Source organism: Melospiza georgiana, chromosome 7 (genome assembly GCF_028018845.1).
Source record: "Melospiza georgiana isolate bMelGeo1 chromosome 7, bMelGeo1.pri, whole genome shotgun sequence".
Lineage (NCBI taxonomy): Eukaryota > Metazoa > Chordata > Aves > Passeriformes > Passerellidae > Melospiza > Melospiza georgiana.
In genome coordinates this window covers 39,048,335-39,073,069 of record NC_080436.1, presented here as the reverse complement: position 1 = coordinate 39,073,069, position 24,735 = coordinate 39,048,335, and the positions used below count along the sequence as shown (strand labels likewise).

At 40.8% G+C, this 24,735-nt stretch overlaps 1 protein-coding gene across 1 annotated transcript in view; it reads right to left on the bottom strand.

Moving 5' to 3' along the window:
- Window positions 1–2,331: 2,331 nt before the first annotated feature.
- The window catches only part of LOC131085938 (uncharacterized), a 40,411-nt gene continuing 18,007 nt past the window's right edge, over window positions 2,332–24,735 (bottom strand). Inside the window, 7 exon segments of the mRNA XM_058028518.1 lie at window positions 2,332–2,508; window positions 4,358–4,488; window positions 6,436–6,534; window positions 7,558–7,712; window positions 8,748–8,842; window positions 8,964–9,083; window positions 9,085–9,211. Of these exon segments, the coding sequence (XP_057884501.1) occupies window positions 2,332–2,508; window positions 4,358–4,488; window positions 6,436–6,534; window positions 7,558–7,712; window positions 8,748–8,842; window positions 8,964–9,083; window positions 9,085–9,211 (904 nt within the window).

Sequence of the window (24,735 nt, the reverse complement as noted above, 5' to 3'; positions counted from 1 at the left end):
GAATTTAGGAGCAATCTGTGCAGGAAAAATGCAATGACCCAAAATGTGGGAGCCAACTTCCACTTGGAGGAATTCCCCGTGGAGCAGAGAGAAACCTGGAATGGTTTGTCCACCAGAAAAAAAAAAAAATCTTTTCATCTGGAAAAATCCCTCATGGAGCAGAAGGAGGAAGGCAATTATGGGACCATCACGGAATCCTGGAATGGTTTGGGTTGGGAAGGACCTTAAAGCCCACCCGGATCACCCAGGGACACCTTCCCTGTGTGAAAGGGATAATGTTTCAGGGATGCTGAGCTCTGTGCACAGAGCAGGGAGACAAAACAATTCCTGCTCCAGCTGGGCACCAAGGACAAATGCCCCAAATCTCAGCCCAGGAGCACAAACCCCGTGGGCTGCAGAGAGAAAAACAAGCAGGGTGGGACTGCAGGGGCTAAAGCTGCAATGGGACAATGAACTGCAAGGGGCAAATGGAGCAGAACTGATCCCAGGGACAGAGCCCGTGCCCGGCCGTGCATTTTGGGGCCATTTTGGTTCATCTTGGGTGCAGCCCTGGCTGGGCTCTGGTGCTGCCCAAGGTGGATCCATGGAGGAGATGCTGTGAATGAATCCCTGCTTTATTCTGGGGCTCTGCCCAGCCTTCTCAAGCCTTGTCCGAGGCTGCATCCAACCTGACATTGAGCACTTCCAGGGATCCAGGGGCAGCACAGCTGCTCTGGGAATTCCAGCCCAGCCCCTCCCCACCTTCCCAGCCAGGAATTCCTTCTCAATATCCCACTCCAATCTCCCCTTTCTCAGTGGGAGCCATTCCCTGGCTCCTGTCCCTCCATCCCTTGTCCCCAGTCCCTCTCCAGCTCTCCTGGAGCCCCTTCAGGCCCTGGAAATTGCTGGAAGCTCTCCCTGGATCCTTCCCTTCTCCAGGGGAACATTCCCAGCTCTCCCAGCCCAGCTCCAGAGCAGAACTCCAGCCCTTCTGAATGGCACAGAATCCAGATATGGAAAGAGAGAATCCAGATCTTGAAAAATGAGAGATCCATGAGAATCCAGTCCCCGGAAAACCTTGACTCAGACATCAAGAACCATTTTCCTTCACCAAGGAAAAAGCTTTTCCATCCAAATTTTGTAGCTGCACAATCGCCCATCCAGGAGCCACAGACTGAATTCAGACACCTTTCTGCATTCTAAGAACACCATGGAGGAAATTTCAGAATGTCAACAAGCCCGGAAACATTCCAAAATCTTTTTTACAACCAAATATAATTAGTGACACAAAGCAGCAAATAATTAAGGCAATATTGATGTAAAAGAAGCCAAATTTGTAGCTACTTGAATTTTTCAGGGAGCCGCTCCAAATCTCTTTTTTGAGTCAGTTTGAGTGACCCATCCTTCCTGAAAACATCCATCAGGACAATAAAATTCCTGGGAGAAACCTGTGCAAACCAAGAGAGAACACAGCAGAGCTCCTTCCTTATTTATTCCAAGTGCTCACTTGGAATTTTTAGGATAATGAAGCAGCTTGACTGTAGCTGTGATTTCGAAGTGGTGATATCCCAATATCACAAAAATAATATTTTAAAATAAAAAAACTTTAAATAAAAATTTTAAAATTTAAAAAATAATATTTTTGTGATGTTCTGTGGGGACACCCAATTGCAAAGGAATAATCTCTTTGCTTTGCAAGATCAGGAATTCTGCTCTGGCTGCTCCAACAGAATTTGGGATAGGAATTCTACATTTTCCATAGCTTCAAAACAGGAGGAGGATGAGACATTTTATAGAAAGAAAAGATTTAATTTTGTATTACTGCCAGGAGAAATGAGAGCTCTGATCAAGCAGAAAAAAAACCAAGCTCGTATTTGTTCTCTATGAAACCAGAGGTGTTCTCTATGAAATCAAGATAAGCTCAGACACACCCTGATAAGAAACTCTGAGTTGTTTACGCACATTAAAGGTTTAAATCCAGTTCCCACCTTTCCATGTCATCCACCCAAAGCTCCTTGCGAGAGTCTGTCCAAATTTTCCGTCATCTGCCTCACGACTGTGATTTTTTTTGACTTTTGATTGTGATTGTCACAGTCCAGTCCCAAAAACCAAAAAAAATGTGCATTTTCCTCAGAAAATGGGCATTTAAAACTTGAACCCTCTGCACTGGAGGGGTTTTTGTGGGGTTTATTTCCAACACTGACGGGGAGGGATTCCCACTGAAACGCCCAAGGAGTTCAGGACGCGCCTTTCCGTAAATCTGCTGGGATGGAATCAGCGGCTTCTCCTCGGAGACCCTGCAGGTTCCTGGCCCGGGGGGTGTCCCAGCAGCTCTGTCTGGGGGGTGCTGTGTCAGGACAGTGCCATTGTCACCAGCGGTGCCACCAGTGCCAGCAGTGTCCCCAGGCTGGGCAGGGCGCGGCTGCCCGCGGCCGCCCTGCGCGCCTGCAGCACGGCGAACACCGCGTTGGTGGCGTTGGTGGGGATCTCCACGTTGCAGATCATGCCCTCGCAGCACGAAACACACTCCTGCCAAAAGGGACAAAAGGGTCGTTAGCTCGCAGTAATTAGCTCGGGGTGATTAATTCAGGGGGATTAATTCGAGGTGATTCGTTCAGGGCGGTTTTAAGGGAGAAACGCGCATTTGGTGTTGCGAAGCTGAGCTGAACAGACCCATCCTGGCCAGAGCAGCAGGTGGAGCAGGTATGCCAAAAATCATCTTAAAATCCAATTTATCCATGAATCAATTCTCCAAATCAGGAGTGCAGTTTTTACCTGGAGTCACTGTCCCCAGGCTGAGGTGGGATGTCACAGAGCCACACTGGCACTGCAGAAAACAGAGCTTCCCTTCCTAACACATCCACTCAAAATCTGCTCTGCAACCTTTCTGGTTTCAGCTGTTTTCAAGCTGCAAAATTCTGACTCTAAAAACTTTGTTCCCACTCAGTTTTCCCCTCTAGGTTTTATGGTGCAGAGCATGCAGAAATCCCATTGTTCCCATTGCAAAGCGTGCAGAAATCCCATTGTTCCCATTGCAGAGCGTGCAGAAATCCCATTGTTCCCATTGCAGAGCATGCAGAAATCCCACTGTTCCCAGTGCAGAGCATGCAGAAATCCCACTGTTCCCAGTGCAGAGCATGCAGAAATCCCATTGTTCCCAGTGCAGAGCATGCAGAAATCCCATTGTTCCCACTGCAGAGCATGCAGAAATCCCATTGTTCCCAGGGCAGAACACACAGAAATCCCATTGTTCCCACTGCAGAGCATGCAGAAATCCCACTGTTCCCAGTGCAGAGCAGCTCCTGGTACATCCTCCTGGAAAAACCAGCCCTGGAATCACCACCTCCACCCCCAGGAGCAGCGAAGGAGTAGGCCAGGAGTAGGGCAGGGCAGACCAGAAGCGGGGAAGGAGCAGGAGTAGAGCGGGAGCAGGGGAGGGTAGAGCAGGAGTAGAGCAGGACAGGAGCAGGGCAGGAATTGGGTAGGGTAGAGCAGGAGCAGGGCAGGAGTGGGGCATGAGTAGAGCAGGAGTAGGGCAGGAGGAGGGTACGGGTAGAGCATGAGCAGGGCAGAGCAGAGCAGGAGCATCCATGAGCAGAACACAAGCAGGGCAGAGCAGGGCAGGGTAGAGCAAGAGCAGGGTATGAGTACAGCAGATGTAGGGTAGGAATAGGACAGGAGTAGGGCAGGAGCATGTCAGGAGCAGAGTACAAGTAGGACACGAGTAGGGCAGGAGCAGAACACGAGCAGGCAGAGCAGAGCAGGAGCAGGGCACGAGTAGAGCAGGAACAGGGTACGAACAGAACACAAGCAGGGCGAAGCAGAGCAGGAGTAGAGCAGGAACAGGGTACAAGTAGATCAGGAGCAGACCAGGAGTAGGGCAGGAGCAGGGTATGAATAGAACACAAGCAGGGCAAGGCAGAGCAGGAGCAGAACACGTGCAGAACATGAGCAGGGCAGAGCAGAGCAGGAGTAGAGCAGGAGCAGGGTACGAGTAGAGCATGAGTAAAGCAGGAGTAGAGTGGGAGCAGGACACGAGCAGAACACAAGCAGGGCAAAGCAGAGCAGGAGCAGATCAGGAGTAGAACACGAGCAGAACACGAGCAGGGCAGAGCAGGAGTAGAGTAGGAGCAGGGTACGAGTAGAGCATGAGTAAAGCAGGAGTAGAGTAGGAGCAGGGTATGAGTAGAGCATAAGTAAAGCAGGAGTAGAGCAGGAGTAGAACACGAGCAGGGTACAAGTGAGCATGAGCAGAGCAGGAGCAGGGTACAAATGGAACATGAGCAGGGCGAAGCAGAGCAGGAGTAGAGAAGGAATAGAGCAGGAGCAGGGTACGAGCAGAGCAGGAGCAGAGCAGCTGCAGGAAGGCAGCGCTGACCGTGTGGCCGCTGTCCCCGCGGCGGTGGCAGCCCACCAGGTGACACTCCTCGCCCGTGGCGCATCGCTTGGTGACCGAGGTGCTCTCCCCGTGCGCCGTGAACAGGTGCGCGGTCAGGCAGTACCGCGTGCCTGCAACAGGGCACACAGTGATCCACAGCATTAAACACAAACCTGGAGCTTCATTCACTCCGTTAAAAACATTTCTGGAGTTTGACTGCCATCATTAAAAGGAATCTGGAGTTTGATTCCCATCATTAAAAGCAATTTTGGAGTTTGCCATCATTAAAAGGAATCTGGAGTTTGATTGCCGTCATTAAAAGGAATTCTGGAGTTTGACTGCCATAATTAAAAACATTTCTGGAGTTTGATTGCCATCATTAAAAGGAATCTGGAGTTTGATTCCCATCATTAAAAGGAATCTGGAGTCCAGCTGCCATCATTAGAAGGAATTCTGTAGTTTGACTTCCATCATTAAAAGGAATTCCAGAGTTTGATTCACAGCATTAAAAACAATCTGGAGTTGGATTCCCATCATTAAAAGGAATTCTGGAGTTTGACTGCCATAATTAAAAACATTTCTGGAGTTTGACTGCCATCATTAAAAAAATTTCTGGAGTTTGATTGCCATCATTAAAAGGAATCTGGAGTTTGATTGCCATAATTAAAAACATTTCTGGAGTTTCATTCCCGTCATTAAAAGGAATTCTGGAGTTTGATTCCCATCAGTGATGCCCCAGAACAGCCTCTCACATCGACACAGAGCTCAGCAAAACATCCCCAGAAAACGGCTCTGCAGAATCATCTGCAACTCGATGAAAAGAGCATTTAGCAAGAAATTAATTCCAGTGAAATCTCAGCTGACCCTTCCAACCTCCAGCAAGGCTGCTTGGATTGGAGTTACCAATTAGCACCATCACCCACACGTTTCTCTCCCCTTTCTGGCAGCAGGTTCCTGCCAAAGAGGTTTGTCTCAAAACCAAAAGGTTTCGGGTTTGTTTCCTCATTCCTCTGCTCTGCTTCTTCCCCTTTCCCACCGTTCCCTGAATGTCACCGGGTGAAAAATGAGGAAACATTTCCATTCTGTCGTGAGCTCCATCCTCCCCAGCACAGGTGTGAGCCCCGGTCAGGCAGGTCCTGCTGCTCCCCAAGAACGGGAAATTATGGGACGGCATCCAAAGGGAAGGGAATGAAGCTACAGAGGAAATTCTTCAGGTTTTTTTAAACAACATCTTTAAATTAACTCTTGGGAAGCACATAATTATGTGTATATACACATAGGTAATTAATATGGATGTATTATTAAAAAGCTGCTTGAATATTTTTTTTTTTTGTTATATAAAACTGGGAGATGGACGTAAGTAATTTTTCACTGTTGCTTTACGACCCTAAAGAAAATGAAGCTACAGAGGGAATTCTTCAGGTGTTCTAAAAAAGATTAAAATTAACTCTTGGGAGGCACATCATTATATATATACACAGGGAAATATACACAGGTAATTAATCTTGATATATTAGTCAGAAATCTGTTTGTAAATTAATATTTTATTGTTATATATTATATAAAACTGAGAGAGACGGAGATAAATAGTTTTTCGCTGATGCTTTATAAGCCTGAAGAAAATAAAGCTACAGAGGAAACTCTTCAGGTGTTTTAAACAAGATTAAAATTAACTCTTGAGAAGCACATCATTATATATATACACAAAGAAACACATGTAGGTAATTCATATTGATGTAATATTAAAAATCTGTATATTAATATTTTTGTTATGTATTATATAAAACTGAGAGAGATGGAGATAAATAATTTTTCACTGTTGCTTTGCACTCTGAAGAGAATAAATCTACACAAGAAATTCTTCAGGTTTTTTAGAAAACATATTTAAATTAACTCTTGGGAAGCACATAACTATACATACACAGGGAAATATACACATAATATATGGTATTATATTTAAATAATATATTAATAATAGGTCATTAATACAGATGTATTACAAAAATATGAAACCCATTTTAATAATGTTATAATAGAATATTGATATTAACTTCAATATTAATATTTTATTTACTCACTTTCAGGACACCACCTGTCCTCAGCCCATCGGTTGCAGTTGTAGTTGTCCACTGCGTTGTCACAGGTGAAGCACTTGAAACTGTTTGGGAATGGAGTGGCTTGGAAAGGGTTAAAAAAAAGCATTAAAATGCAGTCAGTTGGGAAGCATTGAGAGAAAAAAATTAAAATATTCAAAATGATGCTTGTACACGCATGAATTTACGGAAATAAATTAGATATATTTACATCTTTTCACTGTTAGACAAATAAAACAAGTTTGGCAGAAAGATTTTTTTTCCTCTCTAGGCTTGAACTCAAAGTATATCCTCATGTTTTCACTCTCATAATCCAAAATTGAGGCAGTGGTGGGAAAAGCAGGGAAGAGGGAAGAGTTTATCTCCCTCCTCATGGAGGTTTGCACAGCAAACATAAATCTACATTTTCCTTTGATGGAAAAATTGCATTTCCAGAGCTTGAACTCCCACTCGGAAGGAGAAGCTGGATCCTTTTAACAAAAGGTCTTTTAAAATCTCATTTCCATGATTTCAATGAATTATTGGAAGGTGCAGGGTTCATCAGGGGCAGGTATTATTTGCAGCTATTATATCCTGGCTGCTTTAACCATGCAGATAATGCAAATGAAGAGATGGAACACTGGTGATGCCAGATAAGAGGGAAAAAAAAAATAAATAAATTATTCCATTAGTGCCAACTGGCCTCACAGGTCCCACGAGGCTTTTAATTACCTTCAGAGTGAATTAATTGCATGCAGCAACACCTATTCCTCCCCTTACAAAACCCCCAACAAGATAAAAGACCAAAACCACCTGTTCTGGATTATTTACAAGGAAACCGCCGCACAGTTTCCTCTGCAGGGAGACAGAACAATACAAGAAAAGCCCTTAAAATGCCAAACTCCTCCTGCACTCTTTATTTGGCAAGGATTTGATTTATTTTCATTTAGTCAACTTGTCAAACGTTAAGGACAAAGTGCTGTGGGTTGAGAGGCAGAATGTTTATTTTAAAGTTTCTGTGGAGACGAACAGCTGAAACGCAAAGGGCTAGGAGGCAAATAATGACGATTTTAAGCTAGAATTCCATACAGAAAAGGCCAGAATTCCACAAAAAAAAAAGCTACTTACGGTCTAGTGGAGGCCTGATGTTGTGGAAGTTGATGTTCTCAGCTGCAGCCCAGTGTCCTGAGAGGATGAGGAAGGGGAGGACGGCCGCGGCCAGCGCACGCCGCAAGGCTCCGGTCTCGAGCATCACTGCACAGGGAAACCCGCAGCCCTCAGGCCTGGAACAGCAAGGAAACACATTATCATTATTGTTGTTGTTTAGTGGGAATTGTGAGGATCTGAGCTGTGGGATGGTGAATTTCCTGTAAACCCTGCTGGGAGTGCGGAGATGCAGCCAGGAATGCCGGCGAGCGGCGCAAAGCTGAGCTGGTGGTGCCTTCTGCTGGCCAGAGCCCCTCACACAGGGCTGGGACTTGCAAAATAAACCCAAACTCACGTCAATCCTTTCATCTGCTTGCCCTAAAAATTCCCTAAAAGGATTCCTAAAAATCAGCAGGATTTAGGTCCTTTAGGTCCAGCAAGAAACAGCGTGGAATAAACAGCACCAAACACAAAGAAATCACAATTTTAACACCAACAACCAATCCCTTGCCTGGGATAAATAAATTTCACTTCAGACAAGCTGCACAATCTGAATTTTAAGTGCACTTCGCACTGCCACACCATTAAAATTTTTAAGTGTGAATTCCATTTATTTCTTTTTAAGTGCATCCCAAGGGAATGCTAAGGAAGATGGCACAGACGTTTTGGACAAGGGGAGGGTGGAAGTTCACTCATCCCAAAAATCCATTTATTTGGGGCCCCCTGGGTGCTCTGCCAAGGCTTTAGAGAGAAGAACTGAGCGTTTTGTATTCAGATTTCCACACCTCCAGACAAACCCAGGGAATTGTGGCAAACTCCAGCGACCCTGGAGCCCGGTTCAGATATTACAAATCACAACCTCGCTCCTCCCATGCAAATTCCCAGCAGGACAAACAAGCTGGAGTGGAGGCTCCAGCCAAACCAGAGCCCAAGGCATTCCCTCCAAACTTCCAGGCACACCCTGGCCAGGCTGGAAATGGTGCTCAGCAGAGAATTCCAGGAATTTCCCTTTTTACTCTGTGTTTTTTTGGATTGGTTTGGGTTTTTCCAAACAGCAGAATTTCAGGAATTGTGAATTTTATTCTGAATTTAACCACACTGCTTGAGATCTGCTTAATTAAACCTGGGCTTTATGGATATATTTCAGGAGATATTCCAAAGTCCCAGCCTACCTCTGCTCCCTGGGTACTTCCAACTCTCTTTTCCATAGGATGGTCCAGATTTCCTCTGGCTGCAGCCCAGGATCTGGAGGATTAAGCAGAAGAATCTGTGGAGAACAAACAGCAAGAGATCATCAAAATTCTGTTTTCAAGACACAAATCAGCATTAAATTAAGATAAAAAGCAGGATTTTATAATGAAATATTTGAAGAAGCACTTGAGCTACACAATATGGCTCTCACTGAGCGCTGCAGAAATTGAAATTTCCTCCTTCCTGGGGTAGTCCAGTGCCATAAAAGACAAATAAAAGACAAAAAGTGAGGGAATGGGGCTCAGCCCACCCCTGAGGATGAGTTTCCTCCAGGTGAACCACTGCTGTGGGGATGGCCTGGGTGGGACCACACCAGGGAACATTCCCATTCCACAGATTTCCCAACTTTCCCCAGGAATTCTGCCCAGAACAGCAGCAAGGGCACCTGAGGGAGTGAAGACAAATGAACAAACAGTTCCCCCCAGTGTGTGGAGCTGATCCAACTCCTGGAATTCCAAGTCATTCCAAGGCTGCAATCTCCAGAGCCACATTCCTGATCCCCACCACCTCATCCTCGTGCCCCTGCACCATCAGGGATGCAGATTTCCTGACTCCAAGAAGGCTCCAAACATTGAAAATACTTGAGGGATGTTGGTAACTACATGAAAAGCGCCTCAAGTCCTCGCTCTCCTTCCTGGATCCCTTGCAAATAACTGTTTATCCTGGAATTCCAGGATGGAAGGGAATTGAAAGCTCATCCAGTTCTACCTCCCTTCTACTTCCACATCCCCAGCTTGCTCCAAGCCCTTCCAGCCTGGCCTGGGACATTTAAACCCTTGGAATATCCTGATTATACCCTTGGAATAGCTTAAGCAACCCAGTTTTGATCAAGAATTTCACAAAATTACAGCGTACTTCAAGCATTTTAAAATTATTTCTGCAGGAAGGGAGGGAACTGAATCACTCCAACATTTCCAGGGCTTCTCTCCTTGTCCCGCTGGCTTGAGGAAACTCTGCCTTTCTGGGCTGTAACTGGATCTGAAGCACCTGGGCAGAAATAAAAGGCACAATTCCACTTGTGCCAGTTTGCTGCACACCCCCCCTGCTCCCCTGGCTCTCCCTCGTGCCAAATGGAAATTCTGAGGGAATATAAACACAAAAAAAAAGCGACTCTGGCCGGGGGCAAGGCTCAGCAAAGCGACCTCCCAACCTGGTGCAGTCAAAGGTGTCCTTGTTTGCCAATAAATAATGGATGCTGTTTGCCACGGCTTGGTTACACAGCTGCACCACCAGGGCGTTCTCCAGTCAAATAAGAAAATATTGGCCCCAAAAATGGCTTGCATATCTCACCCAGGATCTCTCAAAAGCTTATTTTCTTCCCAGAGCCTTATCTCTGTGGAGCCGGCAGATAATATTATCTAGCAGGGTGAGTAAATGTTTCATTAGGCCCAATTAGGAGCTCTCATTAACGAGGGGTGGGGGGAAAATGTCACAACGTGGAAGATTAACTTATATAAACAGGAGCAAACAGGGAGCTCCAGCTTTCCTGGGGGAGGGAAAACAACCCAAAAGGGAAGGTGCTATAAAAACCCCTGTGACTTAAACCCATTTCAAGAAAACAGCCAGGAACACAATGGCTGAAATAATTAAAATATCCCAGAGGGCTGGGACCTTTTGCAGGGTGCGATGGAAAAGTGGGAATGAAATAATTAAAAGATTCTGGAAGGCTGGGACCTTTTGCAGGGTGCGATGGAAAAGTGGGAATGAAATAATTAAAATATTCCAGAGGGCTGGGACCTTTTGCAGGCTGCGATGGATAAGTGGGAAGCAGCACCCCTGCTTTCTGATTTTAATAAAACCCCAGCCTGTTTTTCCTGGCAGGCTCAGTGGAGGATCAGCAGACTGAACATCAGATATGGAATGCAAATGAAACTTCCTGCTGTCACTCAGTAAGCAATTTTCAGGTGCTGTCAGATAATTGCAAACGCTTCTGTTGAGCTCCTTAAATTGCACTTCAGGACACGGGGAGCTCCACAGGCAGAAAGGAATTTTCTGTTTGGGCCTGGAAAGGGAAAACCCAACAGCTGACGTGGCCCTGCCACAAATCTCAAAGGGCACAGAGGAAATTCAGCTTGGCTGAAAGGGCAGAAAGAGCAAGAACATGCCCCAGTCTCATGCTCTCCTCTGGACACCATTTAATTCCTGAAAAAAATCAGACAGGGAACAAGTAGCAGAACAAATCTTTTAAAAACCCCGAAATTTTCTTTAGGAAACAAGCAAACATGTTTAAAATGAAAAGGTGGGGGAAAGCGAATATTTTGACTTAATTAAATAAAAATTAATAATTAAATAAAGATTAAAGCACTCCAAAAATTATCGCGGATCTGAAAATTGAAAACTCTTTACTATGGAAGTTTTATCTTTTTTTTCCCTGCTGAGTTAAGTCTGCGTTTTTTCACTTTTTGCCTCACAGCACGTTATTATTAGCACAACACACCCCAGAAAAATGGGTTTCACATCCCACTGACAGACATCTGCAAGGAGCAGCAGTGACAGAATCCAAGTGAACTCATCCACCGGATCTTTAACCACCACAATTTCCTCTGGCTGCACCCAGAGCCCCTCCTGGAACTAAAATTTGGCCTTAATTACCAGAAATTACCGAGTTCCTTATCTGAGATCTTGTACAAGTGCAGCACAACACGGTTCTAGCCAGGGGCAGGATGTTGGCATGGGAGGTGTCTGACTGCACCAAACATTGAGATGATTTCAGAAAGAAAATAATCCCTGATGAACACGATAAACCTGGGGAGCATCGATGCACTGAGGGATTGGTGAGCTGAAAACAGGGAGTGAAAAGTGAATTATTCCTTTCACAGCTCAAAATGGCACTCAGTTAATGCCAGGTAACTTCAGCTTCAAATCCAGAGCCCCCCATGGTGCAGGGATGGATTTTCCCCATGTGGAAAATAATTCATTTTGTCTAAAAATCCATTAACGAGATTAAATTTCTGCCAGTTTTCCATTTCCTCAAAGAACTGAGCTTTGCCAAAGCTCTGGATGGCCAAAAGTTGAGTTTGGAACACAAACTCACTTTCATACATCACCTGCAGCTGGTTTAAATCTCTCCCTCACCTGTGCAAGGCTGGAAATTGGAATTTAATATGGCTCTAGAGAAAAGAGATTACAGGAATAAGCAGCTTTTTTTTTTTTCTTTCCTTGAGACAAAGTTAAATGTACAGGCCACAAATAGGTTTCATCCTATAAATGAAAAGAATATATATATTTTTAAAGAGAATATATTATTTTTAAAAAATATTCTTTTAAAAGAATATGATATGTTCATATATATATATAGAATATATATAATACATATATTCATTAAATTTTTTAAAATAATATAATTTTCTTAAAAATATTGTAAAATATTTTTATAAAAATTAAATATAATATAAAATATTTTTATAAAATATAAAATATAATTAAAATGATATAATATTGCTCATCCTGCTGCAGGGTTTTACAGGGAGAACTGAAGGGAGGACGTGGAGTTGGTGGGGCAATAACTGCTGTGTTCTCATGGTTATTCTGTCAATTGAATTTTTCTTCTGCATAAAAAATCCCAGTGTTTTCAGGGTTGAATTTTGTAAATTGAACTTTTTCCTTCTGCATAAAAGAGCCGTTATTTCATGGTTGAGTTTTGTAAATTCAATTTTTTTTTTCCTTCTGCATAAATAAGCTGCGTTCTCATGGTTGAGTTTTGTAAATTCAATTTCCCTTTTTTAGGGTTTTTTTTTAAGCCTGGAGGATTCTACAGAACAGAATTACGCAGCCAGGGGAAATGTGCCCCTTCCACAATGCCAGGGAAAGACAGAGGAAGCAATAAACTTTATTACAGAGGGGAAAAAAGGTTCAACAACCTTTGAAATAAGAGAAGTTTGTGCTGCAATTCTGGGCTCTCACTTACCCACCATGAAAGGGCTTTGGGGGCTGGAAAGGGAAATCAGCAGAGCCGACATTCCTGACAATTCAGGGGATGTGGAATGGTCAGGATAAAGGGATGCTGCTCCAAAAAAACTCCTCAGTGCCCGCAGGAAGTGCCTTAAAATGTTCTAAATATTGTCATACCTACAAAAAATGGGTGCAGCAGCTGAAGGGAACTGCTTGGAAATTTGTGCATCTGCTCCCTTCCTCCGCCTCTGATAGAAAAGAATTCCATCTGCATTATATATATATATATATATATATATATATATATATATATATATATATATATATATATATTCTTTAAAAAGATGGAATGAATATATGTATTTTAGATATATATTAATATATTATATATATATAATACATATATTCATTCAACCTTTTAAAATATAATAAATGAATTAAATGAATAATAATAAATGAATGAATATATGTATTTATATAAATATATTCATATATTATATATATAATATATATATTCCTTCAACCTTTTAAAAGAATATAATAAATGAATGAATAGATGTATTTTTATATATATATTCATATATTATATATATAATATATATATTCCTTCAGCCTTTTAAAAGAATATAATAAATGAATAGATGTATTTTTATATATATATTCATATATTATATATATAATACATATATTCCTTCAGCATTTTAAAAGAATATAATTCATACATACATAATTATATATATATTCATTCCATCTTTGAAAAGCATACATTAATAATAATAAATGAATGAATATATGTGATTTTATATACATATTCATATATTATATATATAATACATATATTCCTTCAGTCTTTTAAAAGAATATAATAAATTCATACATATATAATAACATAAATAGTATATATTAATTCAATTTTTAAAATGTATATATTCATATACATATAAATATATATAATACAGAGATTCATTACATCTTTTTAAAGAATATAACCTATTAATACATATATAATAATATATAATATTATATATATAAATTCTATCTTTTAAAAGAATATAATATATTCATATATTTATATAATATAGATATATATTCATATAATTGAAGATATTCATTCACCCTGCCCCGTCTCCCTCATCATCCCAAAATTCTTGGCTGCTTAAGGTCATTTAATGGAAGAAATTTCAGACCTGGGGATATTGGGTGTAATTAATGAAAATTAATAGAGTTAACAAAAGAAAATTGAATATATGATTAGTAATAACAAAATTTTAATATTCCCTTCAAAATCACAGCTTTTCTGTGCAGAATGTAAAATTGAATTTCCAAAACTCAGCCATGAGAACCCAGCAATTATTGCCCCACCAACTCCACATCCACCCTTCAGCTCTCCCTGTAAAAACCTACAGCAGGATGAGCAATAAAATCTATAGGATGAGATTTTATTATATAAAATATAATATTATATAATTATAATATTATATATTTATATCTATTATAAGTATATATTATCATATATTTAATATATATTAAATAATTATATTATATATATATAAAATCTATATAGATGAGACCTATTTGGGGGCTGGTGGTGCTCTGATGGATTGAGAACAGTCCTGAAAGCAAAAATCCCATTAAAATATTCATCAGCTTCTTCCAAAGAACTCAAATCACAAAAATAATTTATAAACAATTATGGCAGGAAGGATTTTTAAGTCAAAAATCAAACTCATTGGCCAAGAAGAGAATAAAAAATTCTACTTTTCCTCAGGAAATCCTCAAGAATTCCTCAGGAATTCTACTTTTCCTCAGGACAAAGAATGAATTTAGAATTAAAAATTTCATGTATATTTAGCTTTTTGCAGCCATTTAAGCATAAAAATACCAATTTTTCCTGGACCAGAATGAGGAGATTTTGCTTTTTGCAGCCATTTAAGGACGCAAACACCAATTTTTTTCCTGGACCAGAGTGAGGAGATGCTGGAGCAGGGAGGGAATTCCTCCAGCTCTTATCAGACACCGCAGAAACAGCACAAAGTGCTGGGCAAAGATAAAGTCCTCCAGCTGCTGTTATCAAAAAATGGGGTCAGAAAGTTAACCCAGGCAGGGTTTTATGGCTTAAGAACTTTAAATAAAGCCAAATTTGGAGAGGAAAATGGGCACGCGAGAAGTGAGGCAAAGACAAGAGATAAGGAAAGGGCTGGACCAGGAGCAGATTAATGGAAATAATCTGAATAATCAATAGCCAGGCTCAAGAAAATTAATTAACTGCTGGATGAGCCTCCAGGGAAATGATTCCAAATGAGTAATTAGCATTATTCATAATAAGGTTTAAGTGCTCTCCAAAAAGTCAAGCAAGGGAAAATGTCAATTAATTATGTTAAGACATGTAATAAATAAAACCTAATAAATAAGATATGTATTAAATAAAACCTAACAAATAAGACATATAATAAACAAAATCTAATAAATAAGACATATAATAAATAAAACCTAATAAAACCTTATAAATTCACATTAAAGTATCAATTTATTAGGTTAAGACTTGGAAGAGTCAAATTTCCAACCTGCAAACCTCTCCCATGCAAGGAAACTCCCCAGCCTTCCCATTTTTCCAATATTAAGGAATTATTTCACACCTTAAACGTTATTTAATCCTTGACAGACTGGATATTTGCAGGCAGCCAGAAATGTTATGCTTTTACAGACAACATGGAATTTTATGATTCATAACCTCAAAAGAAGCAGATTTGTTGGGAAAAAAGGCAAACTCTAAGTACCATGCCCCAAATATATATATATATATATATATATATATATATATATATATATATATATATATATATATATATAATTATATAAAATTTTATTTAATTTTTATATAAATATATATTAGTATGAATATATTATGAATATAATATAGAAATGAAACTATGCCATATATAAATATATAAATGTCTATTTCTATATTAATATTCTAAATAGAATATATAACTAATATAGTAGAATATAATAATAGAATATTATAATAATAAAATATAATAGTATAATAGATTATAACAATAATATAATGTAGTAGAATAGAATATAGTAAAATATAATATAATATTATATACTATACTACATACTGCAATGTAATGCAATATAACATAATAAACATATTATACTACATTATATATTACATAATATAATATAATATAATATAATATAATATAATATAATATAATATAATATAATATAATATAATATAATATAATATAATATAATATAATATAATATAATATAATATAATATAATATAAACCAGCCTCTTTCTCCATCTTTACGACCATTCTGAATAAAAATCTTTAGAAAATAAATGTTATATCCACAAGCTCCCTCCACCCCAAGGAGCAGCAGTTTTGTTGTTGGGATCATCTCCTGCCCTATTTGCTAAATTCCTCTGAACTGAGAGAATCCCCTGAGCCTGGAACCGCCCCAGAACCAGAACTCTGACAGCCTCTGCTGCCTTCTGGCCTCTCTTCAAAGGCTGGGGAGAACAGGGTGGGGTGGAAAATGAAATAAAATAATCCCGATTTAATGATGAGCAGAGCTGCAGGATCCCATCCAGGTGAGATCCTGCTGCTTTGTGCCACAGGTACCCCCGGGCCTGCAAAGCTGGGACAGCAACCCTGGCACCAGGAGCACCTGGGACGCTCCTCCTCGCCCTGCTGGGGGAGATTTTGGGTATTTTGCTCCATTTTTGTTATTTTTGGGGGTTTTTTTTTTTCGTTATTTTGCTCCAGGTTGGAGGTTCTGGGGCTGGGACAAGGCAGGGAGTTGGAGGTTTGGCTGTGTTCTACCAATGCCCCAAAAATTTCCTCCTTTTCTTACTTGATTTGTAGTTTTTGGAGTTATCTATTATTTACCTTTATTCTTTCTTCCTGTCATATCTGAATGTTTTACCCCCTCCTTAAGAAACAGTGAGAGGAAGGAGCAGAAATGAGGGGTGGAAGAGAAGGAAAACCCAAGATGAGCCCTGAGAAAGCACAAATCCCAGCAGAAATGTCCTTGCACTGAATGCTTACACTGAATTCTGCTCCATTTTTTGTTATTTTTTGTTAGTTGTCAGCCTTTCCTGTTTGGGATTTTACTTCTTATGAATCCACCACAATCCCACAAACATCATCACACTTTTCTGTTTGGGGTTTTATGTTTTAGAAATCCTCTACACTCCCACAAATATAGTCACACTTTTTTGTTGGGGATCTTACTTTTTAGGAATCTTCGACATTCCCACAAACATCATTACACTTTTCTGTTTGGGATTTTACTCTTTAGAAATCCTCTACATGCTATCACACTTTTCTGTTGGGTATGTTACTTTTTAGAAATCTTCTACAATCCCACAAATGTAGTCACACTTTTTTATTTGGGATTTATTTTAGGATTTTACTTTTAGAAACCCTCTACATGTTGTCACACTTTTCTGTTTGGGGTTTTACTTCTTAGAAATCCTCTACAATCCCACAAACATCATCACACTTCTCCCTTCTCAGAAATCCTCTACATTCCCACAAATGTCACATTTTTCTGTTTGGGATTTTAGTTCTTAGAAATCCTCTACAATCCCACAAACATCATCACAATTTTCTGTTTGGGATTTTACTTTCTGAGAAATCCTCTACATTGCCACAAAAATCATCACACTTTTCCCTTTGGGATTTTACTTTTTAACCCATGTGTCTTAATAAACACCAAATGCTTCTTGTGTTGCATTTCCTAACGAATTCCAATACAAACCCAGGGAATTATTTAATATGAGGGAGCCGCCCAGAGAGGCTGTGGCTGGCCCTGGATCCCTGGAGTGTCCCAGGCCAGGCTGGAGCACCCTGGGATAGGGGCAGGGGGCTCAAATCAGAGAATTCACAAGGTCCCTTTTAACCCAAATTGCTCCATGATTTAGGAAGAAGACAAAGAAAAACCAAATCCAAAATCTCCGTCCTTCCACCACATTTTTAACAACATTTGTACAGTGCAAGGGCAAAACCCCAAGCTTCACCCACAGCATGAATTACACACAAATTACTAAAGATCTGCACAATGAATTCTTGCCTAAAAAGTGGCAGGATGGGGAATTATTTAGGGCAGAACTGAAGCACTGATCCAGCAACTCAGCATCCCCAAAAGCCCTGGGACAGGGCCAGGAGGAGCTGGGGGTGTGAGGAGTGGGAAGAGGCTTTGGGGAGGAGGCAGCAGCACGGTGGCTGCCCCAGGTGACACAAATCCCATGAAATCCCTCTTTTCCAGCCCCATTCTCCCCAGCTGTATAAATGTCTCACAAACAGAGCAGGAACTCAGGAGCAGCTCAGGCTTTGTGCTGTCACAGAGCTGAACTCCAGTCTGCCCCAAACCCAAGGCTGGCCTTTCCCTGCCACTCCCAGCCCTTCCTGGGGAGCTGCCTTGCATTCCTGACGTGTTTTGGGGCTGGCTCACCTGAAATCCCAAAACCCAGCCCCTGCTGCAGGCAGAGCCTGAGGGGTTCTGGCAGCAGAGCCAGGGAAGGGCGGGGACTGTCCCAAAAAACCCCCCAATTTTGGGAGGCACAGGCTGCTGGGTTTGACCTGAGCGTGCTGGTGGCACTCCAGGGACTGGGGACAAGGGATGGAGGGACAGGAGCCAGGGAATGGCTCCCAGTGCCAGAGGGCAGGGATGGGTGGGACACTGGGAATTGGGAATTCCTGGCTGGGCTGGGATTGCCAGAGCAGCTGGGGCTGCCCCTGGATCCCTGGCAGTGCCCAAGGGCAGGATGGAGAAGCCTGGGATGAGGAAGGTGTCCCTGGGACAGTGGGAGGTGTCCCTGGATGGGATTTAAGGTCCTTCCCAACCCAAACCTGGCTGGGATTCCGTGATTCTCTTCAGACAAAGAAACAGCAGAAACTGGTGAGGAACAGAGCAATCAAACAGGTCAGGAACTCAGATTTGGAAAAGCAATCCACGTGGAAAGAGAAAATCCAACAGGAGAGGCTGTGCCTCAGGAGAAGGGAATTCGGGAAGAACCATGCCTGGAGCACTGCGAGGAGTAAGGAATTCTGACATTCCCACCCTGGGCACCCACATTTACCATAATTCACTTTTTAATGTGGATTTAATCCAGCAAAAGGCCTTGGAAGGGCCCTAGGGAGGTCTGCAGTGCCCATCCCTGGAGGTGTCCCAGGAATTCCTGGAGGTGGCACTCAGGGCTCTGGCTGGGGACAGGGTGGGGATGGGCACAGTTGGGACTCCATGGGCTGGAAGGGCTTTTCCAAACCTTTTCCTGGGGTTCCATAACCTCTTTCCTTGCTTCTTTTTTTTTTTTTTTTTTTTTTGTGGTATTAACCAGAAGGTGAAGGCAGAGTTGCCCAGTTGGAAGCTGGAGGTGAAATTCTGCGTTTGAACATTTATGCATAAAAAACCACACCCAAATAAACCACTCAAAGAATCCTGGCTGCACATAGATAATATATAATGTACAATATATAATAAAATAATAGATAATGCATAATATATATTAACATTATTATATATGTTATATTATAATTATATATATTACATATTATATACTATATATAATATAGTATACATTATATATATTATAGATAGTTCTATATTATAGATCTTTTATAGATAGATCAATATTATTGATCTTATATAACATAAGATAATTATATATAATGCATATGATACCTTATATATAATGTACACTACATAATATATAGTATATAACATATAATGCACAATTATATACTATAATTATTATATAATAATTATATACTATATAATATAGTATATCTTTTATATTATAGATACATATTTTGTATTATAGATATATATTTTATATTATAGATTGTATATAACATATATAAGATATATAACGCATAGTCTATAACATATAATATACAATTATATATTATAATTATTATATAATTACATACTAGATATAATATAGTATATATGATATATTATATATTATAGATTGAATATAACATATAAGATATATTATATATAATGTATAATACATTATATATAATATATAACATATATTACAGTAATATATTATAATTATTATAAAATAATTATATAGTATAAGGTCACCTTATAATTATAAGGTGACTTCATAATTATATAGTATATAATATATATATAGATAGTACATAAGATATATAAGATACATTATATATAATGTATAATGCAATGCATAATGCACAGTGTGTCACATCTAACATATAAAATTATAACATATTTTCAGGTCTGACTCATTTGAAAACTCCATCATCCTCTCCAACTCCTTTTACCTCCTTTTGTTCTCAGTCTCTCTCTCTCTCTCTAAGTGGAAACATCACTCACATAATTTCCTCTTGCACCACCAACCATTTTGATGTGGTTTTAGTCTGACCCAAGAGCCCCTCACTGGCTCCTGCTCCATTGCCTGGAACAGACTCTGTCACCCTGAGGACTCCTGATCAGTCTTGCACCATGTGGAAAAAAAAATTAAAGGGGAATTTCCACATGACTTACTAAAAAAGTTAATAATTAAATCATCTTGTTAGGGCCGAAATGAAAATGAAGCAGAGAGGAGTTAAGAGCTAAACCCCAGAAAATCATGGAAGAGAGAAACCTGGGGAAAATTTTAAAAGCTTATTTTTGCTCTATTATAAGCACAACAGAAAGGGTTTGAAAATAAGTTAATTCCTGATCAGTGAAAGAAACAGCAAAATTTCTCATCCCCTCTCTAAGACCAGAAATGAAGTTGACAAAAAGAACTCTAGGAAAAGGAGTAATTTTTTTTGCAACCTAAATTCATTTCGATAAGTTTACTTAAATGCAGATGATTAAGTCATTCTGATCACTCCACACTTTGTGGAGTGCCATGGAAAAAATGAAAACTAAATGTTATTTTTAATGTCAGAATAAGAAAAGGATCACAGCCAGTCCCAGCATCACCTCAAGGTGCTGTTTACATCAAGGCCTTTCCCAGCCTGATATAAACTGAATTTTTTCCCAATTCCCCACTGGCTTTTTGGAGCAGGGAAAGTCAGGGAAATCCCAGAGGATTTTTTGGTCACCACCATCTGGAGGAGCTGGGAGATCCAAGAATTCCCTCAGCTGGATGAGCAAACCCCATGGCCCTGATGTTTTCTGGGCAGGAAAGGGATGTGGAGGGAAAAGGAGATGGATGGAGTGAAATAAAGGAGGAAAAAAGGGACCAGAGGGCAGGGGAATACTTCCAAAAATGCCATTTTTAAACAGGAAAATACACAGGGTTTGATTTATGTCCTGTATGCTGTCTCTCCCATCACCGCACTGAGGTCTATCACTTTCAAATACTGGTTGCTGCTGTTAAAAGAAAAGGCAAAAAAAAATCAATTTCAGGGTACATTTTACTACCAGACTCGTGGCTGAGGGATTTTTTCATTGTTGGCTTTTTTGGGTTTTTTTCCTGTTTTTGAGCTGGATCAGTTTTCTTACCAAGTTCATCCCTGCACTGCTGGAGGCAGAGAAAGCCACAACACCTGGGAAACGCAACACCGAGGGTGAGAAATCATCACCTGCCCCACACCAAATTCCACTCAATGACTCCCACACAACAATTAAAACCATTAAAAATTGAGTTTTCTCCTCCTTTGAGGGGGCTACCACAGGATGAAAGCCCAGAATTGTCAGCAGCACCCCAAAGAGAAGGGGGCTCATTAACTCCACAGCAGCTCCTGGCACAGTTTGGGGGCAAACAAAGGGACTCTGTCTGGAATCCCCTCAGAATCAATTCCTGAGAAACCCCTGAGTGCCAAGGAGACACAAAGCTGGCATTTGCAATTTTCCCAGCCCTGATTCCATGGCCTGGAGCCAAGGGAATTACTGAGGATCCCACACCTGGAGGTCACCACTCGGCACATGGAGCCCCTCTTTTCCCATTTTTCACACAAATCCCAGCTCCTTTGAAGCCCAGTTTTTAATTGGGGATCATTCCAGACAAGTGTGTGGGGTTTATTTAGAAACAAGGAGGATATAATGAGAATTCAAGAAGAATTGTTTCCTTCTGTGCAGTGGAAGACACCACAGAGTTGTTTAATGTGGAGTAAAACTGGGTTTAATGCTCACTTCAGGGTTTAATGTGAAGTAAACAGGGTTTAATGTTCACTTCAGGGTTCAATGTGAAGAAATACTGGGTTTAATGCTCACTTTGGGGTTTCAGGTAAAGTAAAACTGGGTTTAATGATCACTCCAGGGTTTTAGGTGAAGTAAAACAGGGTTTAATGCTCACTTCAGGGTTTTTAGGTGAAGTAAAACAGGGTTTAATGCTCACTTCAGGCAAACAACTCCTTGGGCCTGGCCTGGAGAAAACCCCACACATTAAAAATAAACAACTTCTCTATTTCTTGATGACAGAGACAATAAACAAGCCCATGCTCCACATCAATTCCTGCCGCTTCAAGAGAGTAGAAGCTGCAGATTAAAGAATGTGAAAAGTCTTTGGTGGAGAGCTAATCCCTGGGGAAAGATTGCTTTGGGTTTCAAATGTGGAGCCATGTTTTGAAGTGAAGGAGATCAATAAAAAAGCCTTTTCTCAAAGCAGTGTTACCCAGCAAAAAGAACATGTGTTTGGGTTGGGGTTTAAAGTGATGAAAGCAGAGGGGAAAATGTGTTGAGATTAACAAAAACCTAAAAGAAAGCATCAGCAGAATCCAGCAGGATTGCACTGGAACTGTTCAGGTTTTTTTTTCCAGGAGCTGCCATACTTGGATTTATGACCAAAACTGTAATTCAAACATGGGCTGAAGCCTCACACTTGGTACAAGTTCATTAAAAAGAAGAAAAGGTTTAAACCTCTCATATTCTCAGATTTCTCTTCTGATTTCCCAGTCTCCATCCAGGCATTGCTGAGGCCCATTTGCCCTTGGCAGCTTCCAGGGAATTCTCCTGGTCCCTCCTTTGCTCTGAAATAAATTTCACTGCAAACACATTGGCTGGGTCTCACTCTATTAGAGAATAAAAATCTCATAGAATTTAATTTCTGGCAAAGATTTGCCAGATTTTCCAAACAACGAGAAATTTGTGGTGTTGGTTTGGTTTGGGGTTTTTCCCTGCCCTCCAAAAAAACAAGCAGGTGCACATTTAAAATATTTTAATTACCCCAATTTGTTTCCCTGCCATAACAGAAATTAAGGCCTGGAATTCACATATAAAATCTCCAAATACTTCCAAAAATGCCCCTTTTTAAACAGGAAAATACACAGGGTTTGATTTATGTCTCTCCCATCGCTGCACTCAGGTCTATCATTTCCAAATATCGGTTCCTGCTGTTAAAAGAAAAGGTAATAAAATCAATTTCAGGGTGTATTTCATTCCCATTCCTGCTGACATGCTAAAATCTGTATCCAGTATCACAGTTCTTGGCCTTTTCAAGTCTGTTTCCATGTCAGGAGCTTAATGAGCAGAAAGCCAAACAAGAACTCCAAAGATCAATGTCATTCAACAAAACCTTTTGCCTTTTTTTGTTGAACATTCTTGAGAAGACAACGATGACAGATTGGATGTCAAGGCCTTTTACATTTTTTCCCAACTATTTAACTTTTTTTTTAACTCATAAAAATAAGCTTGGCTTCTTGGAGCTTATGCAATGTGAAAGCCAAAGCCCAGGAATAAAAAACACACTTGGCCTTCATCTGAGGTTTATTTAGCAATTCTTATTTCTTATTTCATGGGTCTACGTATATTTTATTTACAGAAACACCTTTTTTTATTAAGTTAATGTAAACATTCAGGTGTTTCATTGTGGTAATTTCTCCAAGACAGCAAATATGGAGCTGACACAATTCAAGCTGAGTGCAGCAAGCCCTGACTTTGGAATTCCCTTCCCAGCATCACTCCTGGTTGCTCCTGTTTACTTTTGGCAAATCCCTGCCCCAGCCTGAGCCCTGCTCTCCACTGATCCATAACCCACAGATGAGCCTCCATATGCCATGGAAAATGGAATTCAATCCAAACAACCATTCTGCTGCTTTTCCAGAGAGCCAATTTCTCGGCACTGAAGTCACAGGGGGAAACAGGATCTTAAGGTTTTGAGTTGTTACAAGCCTGAGCAATTAAATCTCACACAAAAAACACATTAATGCGTGGCCTTAGAGTTGCTGAGGTGAGGAAAGATTAATAACCCTGGCATTTAACATCCTGATATAGCTACAGGCACAGGGAATTTTCTCTGCCTGCTGCACTTGGGGGATTGCACTGCACAATGAATATTCACAGCCTCAGGCTTTCCCATGAAAACAGAAAATAACAATTCCAGCTCTCTAAACCACTGGACACTGCAGGGACAGGTCAGTCCTCTGGCAGGGAAAGGGGTTTGGGGGTTTCATGCACAACCAGGGGGGCAAAATGCAGCCAGCCAAGCTAATCCTTCCCATTCCAGTCCTTGCCCACCAACAGAGGCTGAAAAATCCCCTAAACTCCAGAGGAACCACCCTGATAAGAGTCATGAACTCCATGGCATTCCTACACATCAATGCACTACCAGAAATTACTGCTGGGATGAGACCTTGGAGTGGAGTATATTCTGATCACAGAGTGGAGATTATTCTGATCACAGAATATTCTGAATTGGAAGGGACCCACCAGGATCATCAAGCCCAACTCTCAAGTGAGCGACCCACAATGGCATGATGGGTTTTCTGGAGATATTAATCAACAATTCTTCTCAAGCACCTGATTTTATATCCACAAAAGGAATTTATGTGTTAAAAAAACAGGAAAAGAATCAGAGCAATGAATAATGCAAACGTCACATTAACGCTCTCAGCTGCTACCACGATTCCCCAGGCACCTTGAAGTTTTCCATGCTGCAATCACACGAAATTCAGATCCCAGGCACACCCAGAGCTGGCAGGTCTGAGCAGCTCCCACCCCTCTCCCAGCTCAGCCCTGCCTGTGCTCACAGGCCCTTCCAGGGCTGCATGGAGGGGCTGATCCCGATGGCCCCGGGACAGATCCAGCCTGGAGAGAGGCC